This window comes from Trichosurus vulpecula, chromosome 7, assembly GCF_011100635.1.
Source record: "Trichosurus vulpecula isolate mTriVul1 chromosome 7, mTriVul1.pri, whole genome shotgun sequence".
NCBI classification, from domain to species: Eukaryota; Metazoa; Chordata; class Mammalia; order Diprotodontia; family Phalangeridae; genus Trichosurus; species Trichosurus vulpecula.
Genome location: NC_050579.1, coordinates 105,347,097 through 105,365,392, shown reverse-complemented (window position 1 = coordinate 105,365,392; position 18,296 = coordinate 105,347,097). Strand labels below are relative to the sequence as shown.

Here is an 18,296-nt window from a genome sequence, read left to right as displayed (position 1 = left end):
ACCATCTACTGTCTGTAAAAAGTGGTACCAATTACAGTAATGAGTCCATTTTACCATTAAATGCTTCTTAATGGCCTTTTAGAGTATTAGAAATGGCCACTGGCATTTCAGAAAGCTCATCTGAAATTCTGAAGTGAAAACTCCATATTGGAACACAAGCTTATGTGAACTTGAATGATTTTGTTTGGCTGGCTCATCTTTATGTTTCTTGAAGACTTGTAGTTGATTGGGACTTTGGTCTGGCTACTCTCATTTCCAGGGATTAAACTTGATTGTTCTCTTTGAGACGAGAAGAAAACATTCCTTTTAGTGAGGACATGACCTAAGATGACTTTTCTTCTTGAAACATGGGAATATTGAGATAGCCTTTTCGTTAGCCCCATGCCCAGAATGCTCTCCCTCCTTGCCTCCCTACCTTCTGGCTTCCTTGGATCTTTAAAGACTCAGTCCAATCCCACTTTCCACAAAAGGCCTTTCCTGGTCCCCTCACTCTGGTAATTATATTTCCATTTTTACTTGTATTGCTCTTGTATATATACTTAGTTGTTGCCTGTTGTCTCTCCCATCAAAATGTGAGCTCCTTGAGGGAAGGGACTGCCTTTTCCCTTTTTTATGTCACTAGCATCTAGCAGGGTGCCTGGCACAACCTTGCACAGACCTCCCTCACTCAAATCAAAGTCAACCGCAAGTTATGCCATCATTTCCCTGATGTCATGGTCCTCCTTGAAAATGGTCCACATGGTCCTGCCCAAGCTCCACTTAATGGCTGTATTTTGGGCACTCCTGGCTTAGAGTAAATGTCAATGGTAACTGTTTTTCTTTGGAATAGCAACCCTGAGGGTCTTCCCCTTTTAGCTTGATGTTTTTCTTTTTCTTTTTTTCCTAATTAAAGGGACCATCCCTTGACTCACTTCTTAAAGAGGCCTATTCACTGAATGGGCATCACCTCATTCTAAGTGAGTACATGAAAGGCCTTATCCTCAGAGGGTCAGGGTCTCCCATTGAATCCTTGGTCATCTCCAGTCATCCTAATGAATATCAGGCCACTGGACCCAGAGGGCTTTGGAGGAGAAAGTGAGTCTGGTGACCTTGCACAGCCCTCCCTCACTCAAATCAGAGTCAACTTTGAATCATGTCATCATTTCCCTGATGTCAGGTATAGTCCTCTTCGAAAACAAAGGACAAACACAAGTGTTTTATAAATACTTGTTGATTGATTCAATGATAAAGCATTTATTATGCACTTACTAGGTGCCAGGTATTCAGCTAAGCACTGATAAAAGCAAAAAAGGCACTCTTTGCAGCTAAAGAGCTTGCATTATGATTGGGAATGATGATATACATAGGGTGCTGGAAGGGAGAAAAGGTTACCTCAATGGTATATAGCCAGGAAAAGGGGCAATTCTGTGGACTGGGCCCCATAAAGATTAAAACTGTAGGTTTCTGCACACGTAAGTGGTTAAGACTTCTTATTATTTTAAACATTTTCCCTTTTGGTTTTTGTTTTAAAACATTACATTCAATGTATTTTACGGGGAAGAGGTATGATTTTTGTCTCTATAGGAAAATTTCCTTTCCTAATATAGATTTGTAACTGTCCCGAAACTTTCAGTCTTAGAGGCTGTCTCTAGTGCCATGAATTTAAGTGATTCGCCCAGAGTCACATAGCCATAGCTTGTTAAAAAATATTTTGATAATTATTTCTTTTTTTTAAAATTTTGAACTTAAATTCAAAAAGACAAAAAAACCCCTATTTCAATATCACTGGTTTCCTTTGAAATCCTATGTATCTTATTTTATTCATTTAAGAACATTATTCTGAGAAGAGATCCATAGGTCCCACTAGACTGCCCAAGAAGTGCATGACACAAAAAAGATAAAGAACATGTGGTTCAAAGAGAAGGGGTCTTTCAGGTAACTAATGTTCTCAGATTCTCAGGCTTAGTCTTTTCTTTGGACTTTTCTTCCAGATCCAGAGGCTTGGGTTCCTCTGTTAGAGATCTTGCCCTACTTAGTGATGAGTTTTCCATTTAAATTGTGAATGCAAGGCTATAAATCAGGGATTAGTTATTTGCCCTCAAACTACGTAACAGCTCAGAAGTTTCCTAGTTTTCAAACCCTAAATTTTTTCCATTCTCTTATGTAGATGAGAGGGTGGGGAAGGCATAGAGACAATGCCAAGCACAATAGATGAGACAATTGTCTGTTTACTTAGCTCCATTCCTGATCTTTTTATATTTAGAGGGGCTTTGAAGAATGATTTGACTCACATGTGACTTATGTTATCCATGGGCTATGATGCTGCTAGGGGTGGAGAACACACACAGGCACATGCATAGAATACAAGTGAATAGGTAACACATATTGAGGGCATAATCCAGAGAACATACATGAAGGGACACATGTTAAGAACTTGTATGTTCAGGGTGCATATGTGGAAGGCACACATTTATGGGACTGTCTAGGATAACTAACCTATCTAATGCTGTGGAGATGCTGACATACTCTGGTGATCACACTTTCTTCTGTTATCCGATGGCTATCGAGTCTTCTCCATTCAACTAGACATCTCCTCTGGGTCTCATAGTCAGTAAGTAATCTTTCCTCTGCTACCATGGGCTGTTGTAAAGAGCATATCTGTTATAAAGCATTCTGCTAACCTTAGAGTGCTACATATTATGATTATTATTCAGTTTCCCAGGGCCATCTCCTAGGTTCTTGACAATGATCGACTAAAGCTCAGTGACTAGAAAAGTCTCTCCCTGACAAAGACAAGCTAATAGCTCTTTAGTCTGTAGCCGAAGTTATTAGCCACTGCATTTAGCTAAGGGCAGCCAACAGAAGTCAGCCAATGAGCACTAGGCTAAAGGGGTGTGTGTATGTGTGTGTGTGTGTGTGTGTGTGTGTGTGTGTGTGTGTGTGTGTGTTTTAAACTACATGCTTTTACGTCCAATTCAAAGTCTATAGTCCCAGATGGCTATCCAATATAGGGTTAGAAATTTATTGCAACTTCTTTTAAACACTTTGTAGCGATCCATTTCTCTACAACCAGATCAGGGACTATACTTTCCAGCTTCCCTGTCCCCTAACTCCCTCTCCCTCCGAATACAATCTACAGGATTAGATGGAGGCTGGAGGTACTTGGAAGCCCACTTTACTCTCATGGTCTTCTTGTCTATCAATGTAAATGTGTTGAGCAAGAACAGAAATTAAATGTACTCCGTGCTTTAGGCCTACCTACACTTCTGCCTTTACTGTATATTTCTTTCAGCTTGTTGCTGTTCAGTTGTTTCAGTAATGTCCAACTATTTGTGATGCATTTGGGATTTTCTTGGCAAAGATACTGGAGGGGTTTGCCATTTCCTTCTCCGGATCATTTTACAGATGAGGAAACTGAGGCAAACAGGGTTAAGTAACTTGCCCAGGGTCACACAGCTAATAAGTGTCTGTGGCTAAATTTGAACTCATAAAGATGAGTCTTCCTAACTCCAGGCACTCTATCCACTGTGCCACCTTAGATGCCCTTTATTCCAGCTGCAAAGGTCTTAATTTTATATTTTATTCCTACCAGTGCAAAATATCTCTGTCTTGCTATACAAAGAAGCAGCTTCCCCCCTGGCTCCCAAAAAATATTTGTTGCTGCTCCAGTGAAAACAAAAAGTGAAAAAAATCAGCAGACAATATTGAAAAATTTAAAATAATTTATTTTAAACTATCTTAAGAGGAGAGGGAATATCTTGGTTCTTATCTTAGTTCTGTGTAATCATGGGCAAGTCACTTTATCTGTTGGGACCTTGGCTTTCTTATTTTTTAAATGAGGTAGTTAGATTAGGTGGTTTCTGAGGTCTTTTCCAATGTTAAATTCTACAATTCAATAATAAAATAAACATTTGTTAAGTACCTACAATGTGCCAGGCACGTGCTAAGTTCTGGAGATATAATTAAGAAAAAGAAAGAAAGTCCCTGCCCTAAAGTAGCTTACTATCTAATGGTGGAAGTCTGCACACTAAGGAAAGCTGAAAAGGTGGAGGACAGAGGGTACAAGACAGGGGCATGATGATGGCAGAGTGAAGCCAAGAAAAAAGGTGGAGGACAGAGGGTACGAGACAGGGGCACAATGATGGCAGTGTGAAGCCAAGCAGAGCAACTGTCTGAACTTGGCCCTCTTTAAAGGGAGGCTTTAGGAGGAGTTTTATTCTCCTTTGTCTAACCTTCTAGGCAGAAAGACAGAGGCAAATTCTAGGCTGCTAAGATGAGAAAACATGCATTATTTTGGGGCCTGTGATGTTATAACTGCTAAATAATGGGTATTTTATTTTCAATAGATTTTAAATCTACAATGCATGTATCATTGAACTCTAATTCACTACTGATTTTGTGCTTTGGTCATGATTGAAAGGAATTGGTGATGGGCGAAGGTATCTGTGACAAACATTTTATAACAAGCCTAGGGAAGGAGAATATGTGTGTCTGTAATTATTTTTGTTCTTCCTGGCTTCACATTGATTTTTAGCCTCTAGTCAAAGCATGCAATTTACTAGCTTAAAAAAAGCTGGTTCCTAACCCTAACTAACAATTTTTTTTTTTAGCAAAGTACATTCTTGTTGAAACCTCTATGAGAACAATAAACTAGCATATACAGAAGTGTTTACAATTCTCAATTTCATTTGCGAAACATGACATTCCAGTATTGTTAATCTCGATGTATTTGTTATTTGCTGGTTAGAAAGTTTTCAAAAGAAAATGAAGAAAGCAAGAACCAAGCAGCTAAGAACAGCGGGAAATTCGAGGAATTTCTAATCCAACTTTCTGGCTGCTTAGAAATGGACATGAAGAACGAAGAGGAATTTCAGGAGCATTTAATTTCGAAGGTGTTTGTTGCAAATTTAACAAAATTTACTCTGGTAAAAAATTGTGGGGGTGGGGCAGCTAGGTGGCACAGGGAGCACTGACCCTGGAGTCAGGAGGACCTGAGTCCAAATCCGGCCTCAGACACTTGACACACTTACTAGCTATGTGACCTTGGGTAAGTCACTTCCTGCCTCCCCCCCCTCCCCAATTATGGGGGAAGGAAATTGGTCTCAAATCAGGAGACCTATCACTAATCAGCTGAGTGACCTTGATTAAGTCACTTTATATATTTGGGCCCCATTTTCTTCATATGTTAAATGAAGGAGTTAGACAATATGATTTTGAAGGCCTTTTTCAGCTCACTTGATTTTAGTTATATTGACTTCTTAATTGTTTTTTAAGTATATCTGTAGGTTGATTAATTAAATCAACAATCCATCAAACAATGTGCTTTTATTAAGTGCTTTTTATGTCAGGCCCCAGCTGCAGTGGGAGACCTTGGGCTTTTTAAGTTAAGACTTTTCCCAGGTCTCAGTTGGGCTGAGGCAATGCTCATTCAGTGATTAAGGCTAGGTAAGATATGAGACAAAGAATGGCCTCTTTTACCTAGTCAAAAAAAAAAAAGAAAGAAAAGAAATCAGTTTGGGAGGGGAAGACATTCTGGGTCTAGGGCCATCTCCAGGTGTCCTGATCAATATCTGGCCACTGGATCAGACGGCTTCGAAGGAGAAAGTGAACCTGGTGACTGTGCACATCCCTCCCTCAATTGAATCCAATTCACTTGCAAGTCAAGGCATCCCCTTCATGATGCCATGGTCCTCTTTGAGAATGAAGGGCGCATAACAGCACGAATGACAGCAACAGTTATGTCAGGCACTGTGCTAAACACTCTTGACACAAATAAGAAATAATAACAGTAGTTCCCTGTCCTCTAGTGCAGGAGATAACATGCAAATGAATAAATACATGCAATATATACGCACATATACACAAACACAGAACATATGCATACATGCATATGTGTATGTATGTATTTGGCTCTCCATGTGCTTTAAAGTTACGTTGCCTACCCTTCCAGTTAGAAACAAAGCCAAAGGAAAAACTGATCTCGATGACATTAACATTTCACTTTGAATCTTTATAAAAGCAGGAGTATAGATTGTGTAAAATCAGCCTGAGATTTTTATATAAAAAAATTTAACATCAGGTTGCAGGCATTAAACAAAACACGGTCACTATAATTAAAATGAAAGATTATTTACTTCAAATAAATAATACACATGGTTCTTTAGGATTTATGTAGAAAACTTAAAATAACTTAATATATACAATATTCCCATGGTAAGAGTCTCTAATGTTCACTGGGCCTTAAAGAAATGGCATCTTGTCTCTTTCAAGCTTTCTTTGCCCTTGGTCTCTATCAGGAATCTAAGCATTCTACCTGTCCCAAGTAGAATCTCCCACTTGTCATTAACCAGCACCTGCTGGTTCCATACCTATACTCCATTACTTCCACAAAGAAGGGAGAGATATGTATTTTCTCATTAGGCTGAGCTTAGTTATTACAGCTTCAAGGTCCTGAGTCTTAAAAACCCAGTGCTTTGAACCATAGTGAAGCAAAACAAATTCCCTACATTGGCCATGTTCAAAAATGTAGCTCTTATTCTGCATCTTGAGTCAATCACTTTTTTGTTAAGAGGTCGGTAGCATTCTTTGTCATTGGTCCTCAATAGAAATTCTGAAGATCAAAGAAGAGATGAACAGAATTGAATGGAAAAAAGAAAAAAAAACCTCTTGAATTAATAAATAAAACTAGGAGCTTTTTTTGAAAAAAAATTTGACTTTTCAAAAGTATCTCTTACTGAAATAAGTGTACATTTCACATGGATAGGATTGACATGGTAGCACGGTGTACAGAGCTCTGAACTTGGAGTCAGGTCCTGAGTTCAAATCTAGCCTCAGATGCATATAAGCTATGTGACCCTGGGCCAGTCACTTAACCTCTGTCTGCCTCAGTTTTCTCTTCCGTAAAATGGGGATAATAATAACACCTATCTCTCAAGGTTGTTGTAAGGATAAAGTGAGATAATATTTGTAAAGAACTTTGCAAACCATAAAGTGCTATATAAATGCTAGTGTCTGTTACTACTACTACTAGTACTACTAGTACTACTACTACTACTACTACTACTACATGATAATTGCATGCAGTGCTGTGATGCATGCAATTCCGAATTAAAAGTCTTCTTACAAATACTTGACATTTGTTCCTACTGCTGTCATCCCCCTTACCTCATTGCATTAAGATAATTTCTGTACCTGTCACGTCTGTCAGACTCGATGAATATATGCCTTATTTTACGGTTTAGAAAATGTCACAGTGGCTCCTGCCACTATTTCCCTAAGGCTACTCTCGGATTAATATTAACTTGATGGCTTAATAAACTCATATCTGCAGAATTTAGAGGTTGTCTATGAAAATGAGATCTTTCAGGCCAATGTAGTGTCATTTTTGCTCCTTGGACCAGTTAGCCCAGTGAGTTGTGTAGAGATCAGCACCTGCTCATAGAAAATATAAAAAGTTGTTCATTTTTATTCCTTATTCTCTTCAGGTTAGGGAGCTGCATAAAGAAAACGCACTTAGGAAAGAACAGGTTGTTACTCTTGAAGAGACTATAAATGTCCATGAGATGGAGGCAAAAGCCAGCAGACAGACCATCATGCGACTGGTTTCAGAAGTAAACAAAGAGCAGAAAAAAACTGCCTCCTGCATTGAAGAGAAAGAAATGCTGAACAAGGTACAGTATGTGAAGTGCGTGTGTGTGTGTGTGTGTGTGTGTGTGTGTGCTTGTGTGCGCAAGCACTCTTCTAGAGTTCACGTTTGTAAAATAGAGTTGGCCAATGAGGCAGGGTCATTGTTCTGAGATGACTGACTTCAATGAGGGAAAAAAGGCAAAATCTCCTTAAAAGTAGCTTTAGTGAGCTGTATGGCCCCGATGGAACTGAATATACCATTTATTTCTTTCTAATGTGTATCATTGAAAAGTAAATGCTTCTGATACACTGTGCCTTTTTTAGTGAGGTGGTAGAGGAAGAATGTTTAGTTCTAAATATTGTCCAGGCAAAATAAATCATCTCATCTGCCAGACTCTGTTTTGTCTGATCTATTTGAAAATGAGAATTAAATGTGTACTGTGTTTTAACTCTTTATCTTCAGCATTGAATTTTAAAATCCGGGGACAGCAAATTATTGTATACTATTAACTATTCTATTATATATAACTGTATACTATTAAAATGATTAGTTTCTACAAAGCAAAAAATAGACTGGATTGAACACTTGAAGCAGTGAAACCATAAAGAGAAAATTAAATCGTTGTCACAGGAGGCCATGTTTAAATATAAATGATTATGGAAAATGAGGAGAAGTAGAGGCGGTTCTACTTTATGAGAGAGGTTATATTTCAAAAGCTGGGTGAAGGATATCCATAGGCAAGATGGGCTAAACATTGAGGATATTTCCTTTGATCGTCTCCACTCAGAACAGTGATATTCAGTTGAGACTGGATGACCAGTGGTGACCAGAGATTTAGCTATAATAGTTCATTGATAGTTGGATAGATGAAGCATTTATCAAGAGCTCCCTATATTCCAGGTATTGTGCTAAGTGCAGTACAAATACAAGCTATGCAATAGTCTCTGCCATCAAGGAACTTATATTCTAGGAGGGAAGCAAAACCTAAAGGGAGACTGGAAGGAGAAAGAGGTGGGAAACCCACCAATTGGCATGGCATGGAGCTAAACAGGAAGTGACAAGGAAGCTGGGAACATGGCAAGATAAAGCAAATGCTTCCCTATCAGAGCTGAGGGACCCAGAGGCAGAGCTTAAGTTATCAGTGGGGAGGAGGTAGAGTTGATAGTGAAAGTGGAACATGGTGTGGAATAAGCCAGAGAACAATAGTTCTACAACACATTAGCACTTCCCCTTTTCTTATTACTGTAAATTTACCGATAAAGGATCCAAGATGGCTGAGAATTGATGATATACATGATAACCTCTGAATTGAGCAGGTTACCTTGTCTACCATCTTTGAACTGGTTTCCACAGACTAATGATATCAACAAACCCAACAAACATGATGCAAATTATTTGAATTTATTAATACAATTAATTAATAATATAAATGTTTTTCTGGTTATACATTGTGTTTGTGAATCTAAAAGGATAAGGTTTGAGTGTGACCCCAAAGTCAATGTGAAGATTCCTGGTCCTTACACCTCATTTTCTCTTCTTAGCTGAGAATTTTGCTTCATACTTCACCACGAAAAATCAAGATCATTCACCAAGAGCTCATTCTTCTCTATTTCTTTTCTTTTTTTGGAGGGGGGAAAGCAGGGCATTTGGGGTTAAATGACTTGCCCAAAGTCACACAGCTAGGAAGTGTGTCAAGTGTCTGAGGTCAAATTTGAACTCAGGTCCTCCTGACTCCAGGGCCGTTGCTCTACTCATTGCGCCACCTAGCTGCCCCTTCTCTATTCCTTTTCATGTTGCACTATGCAGACATATTTCTTCACTACCTCCTCTCTCTCCACTGTCTCTGCTGAAGAGGTAACCCTTTTTTCTTTTTTTTTTTAAATTTATTTTTTATTTTTAATTTACAACACTCAGTTCCACAAGTTTTTGAGTTCCAAATTTTCTCTCCCTCCTTCTCCTCCCCCCTCCCTCTCAAGACAGCATGTAATCTGATATAGGGTCTACATATACCTTCCCATTAAAAGTATTTACATAATAGTCAAGTTGTAAAGAAGAATTATAACCAATGGAATGAATAATGAAAAAAGAAGAGACAAAACCAAAAAAGAAGAAAAAAGGAGAAAAAAAGAGAGGGCAAATAGTTTGCCTCAATCTGCATTCAGACTCCATAATTCTTTCTCAGCATGTGCATAGCTTTTTCCATCATGGGTCTTTTGGAGCTGTCTTTGAACCTTGTATTGCTGAGAAGAGCCAAGTCTATCAAAGTTAGTCATCACAGATACCTTGTGTCTAATCGTGTATAATGTTCTCCTGGTTCTGCTCCCCTCAGTCAGCATCAGATCATGTAGGTCTTTCCAGGTTATTATGAAGTCCATCTGCTCCCCATTTCTTATAGCACAGTAGTATTCTATTACATTCATAAACCACAACTTGTTTAGCCATTCCCCAATTGATGGGCATCGCCTTGATTTCCAATTCTTTGCCGCCACAAAAAGAGCTGCTATAAATATTTTTGTACATATGGGTCCATTTCCCACTTCTGTGATCTCTTTGAGATACAGTCCTAGAAGTGGTGTTGCTGGGTCAAAGGGTATGCAAATTTTTATAGCCCTTTGGGTATAGTTCCAAATTGTTCTCCAGAGTGGCTGAATCAGTTCACAACAATGTAAAAGTGTTCCGATTTTCCCACATCCTCTCCAGCATTTATGATTTTTCTGTTTTGTCATGTTGGCCAATCTGACAGGAAAGAAGTAGTACCTAAGAGTTGTTTTTGATTTGCATTTTTCTAATCAATAGTGATTTAGAGCATTTTTTCATGTTACTATAGATATCTTTAATTTCTTCCTCTGAAAACTGCCTGTTCATATCTTTGACCATTTATCAATTGGGGAATGACTTGTATTCCTATAAATTTGACTCAGTTCCCTGTATATTTTAGAGATGTGCCCTTCATCAGAGACACTGGTTGTAAAAATTCTTTCCCAATTTTCTGCTTCCCTCCTAATCTTAGTTGCATTGGCTTTGTTTTTTCAAAAACTTTTCAATTTGACATAATCAAAATTATCCATTTTGCATTTTGCAACACTCTTTGTCTCTTGTTTGGTCATAAATTCATCCTTTCTCCATAAATGTGACAGGTAAACTGTTCCTTGCCCTCCCAAATTGTTTATAGTAGGTAGCCCTTTTTCTTGTCAAGGCAAACTCATCCTTGATTCCATCCCACATTCCCTCCTATCTTCTCCAGAAGATTTCTCTTTTTATCACCCCTACTCTCTTCTACCTCTTCTATCTACTAGCTTCTTCCTTAATTCCTAGAAACATGCTTATGTCTCCCTTCAACCTTAAAAAGCCTTCACTTGATCAGATGGTCCCTGTTAGTTATTGTCCTTTGTCTTCTCTCCCCTTCTCAGTTAAATTTCTTGAGAAAGTCATCTATGTTAGGTATCTTCTCTCTTTCTCCTTTCACTAGTATCTGAAGCCTATGTAGTCTTGTTTCTTAATTCATCATTCACTTGAAACTGCTTACTCCAAAGTTACCAGTGGTCTCTTAATAATCTTTCCTCAGGCTTGACCTCTTTACAGTGTATGAAACATTAGCCTTGTCACCTGGATACTCTTTTTGACAAAGGTCCTTTTGTGTAAATTATTGTAATTATTACAAATCCTTTGTAGGATTTTTTAAAAAGAATAAAAGTGTTGTGCTGTGTTGAAGTCCTTTTCTGCATCCATTGAGATAATCGTGTGGTTTTGGATATTTTGGTTTTTAATATGGATTAATTATATTAATTGTATTCCTAATATTGAGTCATCTTTGAGTCCCTGGGATAAATCCCACTTGGTTATAATGAATGATTTTTTTGGATAAATCACTGTAGTCTGTTTGATAAGATATTGTTTAACATTTTGGATTCAATATTCCTTAATGATATTGGCCTATGTTTTCTTTCTGTGTATTATCTTTCCCTGATTTAGGTAGTAGGTAGTATATTTGTCTCATAAAAGAATTCTGGTAGGTTACTTTCTCAATTTTTGAGAATAATTTGTGAAGTATAGGAAATAACTTTAAAAGTTTGATAGAATTCTCCTGTAAATCTATCAGAACCAATGTTTTTTTTTTCTTTGATAGTTCCTTTATTAGCTAGATGTGTTTGATTTTCTGAGATTGGGTTATTTAAGATCTCTACCTGGTCTTCTGATATTTGTGTATTTTATATGTTTGGAGGTATTAATTTATTTCTTTTGTGTTCTTAGTTTTGTTAGCATATAAATGTACAATATGTTGTATTTATTCTTTTTATTTCTTCTAGTTTTGCTATGATTTTATCTTCTTTACTTACTATTTTACTGACCTGATTTTCTGCTCTCTTCTTTTTAATTAGATTAATAAAACCTTATCAATTTTACTAGTTTTTTCAAAGAACCAGCTTTTAATTTTATCAATCAATTTCAAGGTTTTTTGGTTCTAATTTGCCCATTTCCCCTTTAATTTTTAATATCTCTTTTTTGTGCTTATTTTAGGTTTTTGTATTTGTTGGCTTTTTAATTTTTAAAAATACATATTCAATTAATTAATATTTTTATATTTTCTTTATGTATGTTAGTAGTAGATATATAATTTTCCCCTAAAGACTACTTTACTTGTATCCCAGCAATTTTGGTATGTTGTTTCATCATTATTATTTTCTTTTGTATAGTTATTCATTGTTTCTATGATTTATTCTTTGACCAACCCATTATTTAGGATTTCTTTGTTAAGTTTCCATTTGGGTCTGTGTCTTTTGTTTGTAGTCTCTGAACCAATTACTATTTTTTATTGTGTTATGGTTTGTAAAGGACTATTTCTGACTTTTTATACTTGTTTACAGTATATTTGTACCCTGGTATATGGCAAGTTTTTGTAAAAGTTTTATATAATGTTGAGAAATAGTATATTCTTTTGTTGTCTCATTTAGAAGATGCCATAAGTCTTTTAACTGTAGTTTCTTCAGTGTTTTGTTCAGTTCCACGTTTTTCCTTTTGTTTATCTTTCTGGTAGACTTAACCAACGCTGAGAAAGGGATATTGAAGTCTCCTATTGCTGTTGTGTTACTGTGTCTTCTTGTAGCTCAGATAATATTTCTTTTATGAATTTCAAGGCTAATGCATTTGTAGCATATAAGTTTATTCCTGATATTGGTTTTTTCTATGGTTCCTTTCAGCATAATATAGTTTCCTATTTACTCCTTTTTATTTTTAAGTGTCTTTTTAGCTTTATCAGTTAGTATGATTTCAACTTTTGCTTTTTTTATTCACTTGGTACATAGTAAATGGTTTCCTATCCCCTCATTTTTATTTTGTATACATACATACATAAATATATACATATGTATATATACATACACATGTAACACACACATATTAAAAATGTGTTTCTCGTAAGCAACAAATTGTAGGGTTTTGTTTTTATATCCAATTGTAACTGCTTTTCATTTTATTGTACTGTTTAGCCCATTTAAAGTTATGAAAATTAGGTTTATATTTTCCTCTATCTGCCTCTAATATATATTTTTAAAGTTATGAATTTTTCCCTTCTTCTGCTATAAACACAGTACTACATTTCTTCAGTTACTTTACTTTAATCATTTTTTTAAGGTGGCAGTTTCCACTGGCTCTCTTTCCCTCACTCCTGTTGCCTCTTTTGTTATTCCTTTCCTTTTGGGGTTTTGCTTGTCCCCTCATGCTTTTATCTGGCAATATAATTCTTTCTCCCCTCTCAGTCTAGCAGATTCCCCTTTCCCTTCCTCTTGTTCAACTAATCCTATTCATAAATTTTAAAAGTTCATTTTTTTGCACCCCTTTTCAAAAAGTTTTTTCTCGCACTCTTCGTTATCCATCCTTTCTTTTGGTTTATTCTGGAGCTTCATTCTCTGATCAGAACTTCTAAGATATCCATTCTAGGCTCTCCCTTTTAGAAAGGATGGATACCTCATGGATTCCCCCTTTTCCATTGTGACTCATTTTCAAAGCAGTGGCAGTTATTCAAGTATTAGAGAGGACACTGACCCATGGTAGGGCCTCTTCTTCACAGTGTCTGTGATTAGGCAGCCCATTACTAATTATACCTTCCTCTGGTTACTTCCTCTAGCCCCTCCCTATCATTTATCTTAAAAATCCCTTCCTTGGGTCCATGCTGTACCACTCCCTCACATTCCAGTTGTTCCCAGGAGTTCCACACTTCCCCTCCTGAGTAGACTTGTTAAGCACAAAATTCCTTAGGCTGCACCCAGCACAAGGTTCACATCTCCCTTACTAGACCATCTCTCTTTGCCTGTAGAAGCATTCATCAGTGGAACCTCTCCCTCTCCACCCCTTTTCAACCCTTCATCTCTCCTCCTCTCTCATTCCCTCTATAGGTTCTTTTCTTTCTGAAATCACTTTCTCCTTATAGCTATCTCTTGATTTGAACCCATCACATAATATACCCCCATCTATCTCTTTGTTCCCCTTCCTCCTTTTTTTCACCCTCCTATTTTGTAATATATTCCCACAAAATCATTGATTCGTCTGTAGACAAGATGTTGGCATAATCTGTCCACCATGTACTATAGGCCCACCTCTTCACTGTTACCTCCACTGAACTTCCACCTTCGCCCCATTTCCTTGTGTACATTTAGAAAGAAGTTTCCTACTGGTGTCTCTACTCTCACTCTGTTGCTGTTGCTGTCCTTAGCTGCTGCATTTATTTACTTCTCCCTCATGCATTTCTGTTGTTTGGGTTGTTCGAGAAGCAAATAATCTCTTCAGTTATGGTTTTCTTTCTAAATATGTTTCAAGCACCTCTTTATTATTGAGTGTTGATCTTTTTTCATTTTAGTTAAGCCTAGATTTTCATGGTAGGTCATCCTGAGCTGTATCCTGATTTCCATTGCTCTTTGCAATACATCATTCTATTCCCACCTGCATTTTCTGGTAGGTGCAGAATAATCTAGCATTATTTGAATTTCGTTTCCTTGGTGCTCATTGGCCTTTCTTCTGATTGCTTACCCAACTTGTTTCTGAATGGAATTATTAAATTTGATTGCTATGTTTCTTGTTTTTTTTTTCCTGGAGGTGATCTATGAATTCTTTCAATTGGTATTTCATTTTCTGTGTCCAGAAATTCTGGCCAGTTTACTTGTATTATTTCCTTCATTATGATGTTAAGGTTTTTTGTCCTTACTGTTCTTCTAGGAGACCTGTGATCCTTAAATTGTTTCTATGCATCCTGTCTTTGAGATCAGTATGTTTTGCTTGCATAGTTTCTTTTAATGTTACTGTTTCTTTTTTCATATTGTCCTTCACTTCTGTATATTTGAATTCCCAGTCTATTGTTCTCTCTTCCCTTTGTGAGACTTGCCATTGCAGATTTCTCCTTTTCTATTCTTCTCACTATTTTGGCTGTGCAGGCCATAAATTCTGCTCTCATATTTTCCATTTCTCTTTTGCACCACTCAGTAATAGTGTATTGTGGTTCTATGTTCTTACATTCCACAGTGTCTCATCAAGTATTGGATCGTTTTCTTTTGTTTTGCAACATTTCTTCACAGATATCTGAACTTATTTACCAGATCTGTAGGCCACATATCCTTCTTTTGTTAATGTTTTCCCTGATGATTTGTCTTTTTAATGTTCAAGTTCTTTGAATTTTTTTCTTATTGAGGTCTTTGGTAATTTCAGTCTTTTCCCCCCCCTCTAATGATCCTCTATTCACTTTCTGACTGTGTCTCCTGTGATGGTGGTTTCCTTGTGGAAACGTCTCAGGCTCTTTCCATGCTGGGCAGTTCACTGTCTACCAGCTTCTGCCTCAAGTGATTTTTGGGTGGTCAGAATTGGCTCCAGCTGGATAATGTGCTCTTTCCCTTGCTCAGTGCAGTACTTCACAGCATCTCCCCTCCTCTCTGGCCACCTGTCTCCCCCGCCCTGACCAATACACAATATCCTGTCCTGGTGTCCTGTCTGGCTCCCTCTGCTCCTAAGTTCTCTGACATGGCACCAGCAGTTCAGAGAGCTGCCACTTACCAGTACTGGCAGTTTAAAGCTTTGCAGCACTGACGATATGGGGTTGTCTCCCTCCAACCCCTACCTCCCAGAAGTTCAGTACTTTTCCAGCATTGGTGCCACAGGGTTGTCTGCTGTGGTGCTAATTTTTGCCAGTCTAAGAAAACTTCCATACCCAGGGACTAGGTTCTCTGTGGCACTGGAAAAAGGGTGGGGGTGACTAAAATATGGGGGTGTGGATTTTGTTGCAAGCCTGCATGTTAATTATTTGGGTCTGCTAGTGTAGCTTCATTGCAGTAATATGGAAGGTGGAGGAGAGGTGCTGAGTTAGCTTAGAGTCAATTAGCATCAGATCATTTTTTTAACCTTCTTTTGGGTTTTGGGTGTCCTAGACCAGAGGTGAGGAACATTCAGCCTTGGGGCTACATGTGGCCATTTAAATCCTCAAGTGAAACCCATTGCCCGAATCCAGACTTTGTAGAACAAAACCCCTTAATAAAAGGATTTGCTTGGTAAAACTTGGATTCAGTCAAAAGGCTATACCCAAGGACCTAGAAGGCCACATGTGGCCTTGAGGCTGCAGGTTTCCCACCCTTATCCTAGATCATGAAGATGGCTGAAGTCACTTTATCTTTGGTGCATGATTTCTATTTTGGAGAGGCTTGAGAGGTTGTAGGGATCAGAGAAAATGTCTAGTCCTCCATCTTGTTACTCATGTGACCCAGAATTCCTGTGATAGCCTCAGTTGGTCTCAAGTCTCTCCCTGCTTCAATCCATCCTCCACTCAGTGACTGAAGTGATCTTCCTGAAGTATAGGTATAACATTATCCCCCACCCCCTCGGTAAATGCCAGAGGTTTCCTATTACTCACAGGATCAGATATAAAGTTCTCTGTTTCATATTTAAAGTCCTTCATTGTATGTCCCCTTCCCACCTTTCTAGTCTTTTTAGATTTTACTCTCCTCCATGTACTCTGATCTGGCTACAATGGCTGACTTGATACTCCTTGCATATGAAACTTCATGTCTGGACTCTTCCTTTCATTGACTGTCCCTCATTGTTTCGAAATCTTTCCCTCCTCTCCTTTTCCTCTTTGCTTCCCTGGCTTCCTTCAGAACTTGACTCAAATCTTATCCTCTGAAGGAGGCCGTTCCTTTCACTACCCCCTTCCCTCCAGAGCCTTTGCTCTGAGATTATCCTCCTGTCTACTCTGTATATATCTTGTACCTAGCTAGTTATTGACATATTATCTCTCCCATTAGAATGTGAACTCCTGAAGGGTAGGTTTTCCTTTTCTTTACTATGTGCCTACTACATAGTAACAATAGTACCATAGTAACAATAAATACTTGTTGACTGATTGTTCTGATAATTACAAAGTGGGAAAATACCTAGAGGAAGGGCTCCAGCGCAATAGATCTCTGGGAGAACATGAAAGGAATCTCACAGGATGAGAAGGTATGAATGGGCTTTGATCTATACCCATGGAAGGAACACACATATTGATGAGATCATAGATCCATTGAATGAAAGAATAAATGAATGTGAGTATGCATTAAAAAGCGTTATTTAAGTTCTATGTGCTGTGTTATACACTGGGAATACCAATTCAAAAAGTTTGACAGTTTCCTTCAAGGAGCTTACATTCTAATAAAGTAAGACAATAAATATAAGATGGTATTAAGTGTGCAGGGCAGGAGAGGGCTAGGGAGAGGTGCAAAGCAGCAGGCAGATGATAAGATGGCCTGTTTGGCTGATCGGATAAGATGAGAAGGTGAATGAAACATGGTCCGATTATCTGGGTTATTTTGCCTGTTAGACTTACTGGATTAGGTAAACTTACATTAATTTACTCACTAATGAAGCCAGCTTTGTCCTAAGGCAGGAGTTAGAAAGATGAGTGGATTAAATTTTCTAGGATCAAGGGATTTGTATTCTGGGTATCTTCTACAGAGATTGAGACACAGGATGGAGACATCAGGCAAGTGGCAAAACCCTCCAGTAGACTGATGGATGATGGATTGCAAAGGGGAAACTTTGATGTTTTGAGGCCTAGGGCTAGCTAGACATAGTGGACTAAGTAAGTTTTTGTTCACTTAGTGACCAAATGTGGTGTCTGGGCCCTAAGGCCCATTGAAGTATTAAAAGCATGTTTACATAAATTCATAAACATTTTATGTCACAATGATTTCTAAAGAAAGGCTTACAAATCACTGTAGATTTAAATACTTTATGAAATGATAAAAATTCATCAGTAGTTCTTAGTTCTGCTATGTCACACTGTTCCTAACCTTGCTTTTATTCCTTTATTCACAAAGCTTACTATGTGCAAAGTGCTGAGCCAACTACTACGAGGGTCAGAAGAATAGAACACAGCCTTTGCCTTTGCGGATCTTAAGTCTAGCAGGGGACATAAGGCTGCATCAAACACAACTGATCTTAGTACAGGCACCAGAGATCCGGTGTGGTATGATGGAAAGAATGCTGGGCTTGAAGTCAGGAGAGCTCTAACCCTTTTGCCTTTCACATTTACAACTGTCTGTGATCTTTGTAAGTAACATAATTTTTCTGAGCCTCAGGTTTCTCATTTGTAAAATGGAAATAATAATAAAAAAGAAAAAAAATCAGTTTAGCAAAGTGAACCAACTCATCAACCGAGTCAAAAGTACATACG

General features: G+C 37.9%; 1 protein-coding gene across 1 annotated transcript in view; it reads left to right on the top strand.

Annotated features, from left to right (window-relative positions):
* Positions 1-18,296, top strand: part of CCDC170 (coiled-coil domain containing 170) — a 103,114-nt gene that overhangs the window by 26,200 nt on the left and 58,618 nt on the right. Inside the window, exons 4-5 of the mRNA XM_036769146.1 lie at positions 4,727-4,871; positions 7,464-7,649. Coding sequence (XP_036625041.1) covers positions 4,727-4,871; positions 7,464-7,649 — 331 coding nt within the window. The remainder of the gene's footprint in view (positions 1-4,726; positions 4,872-7,463; positions 7,650-18,296) is intronic.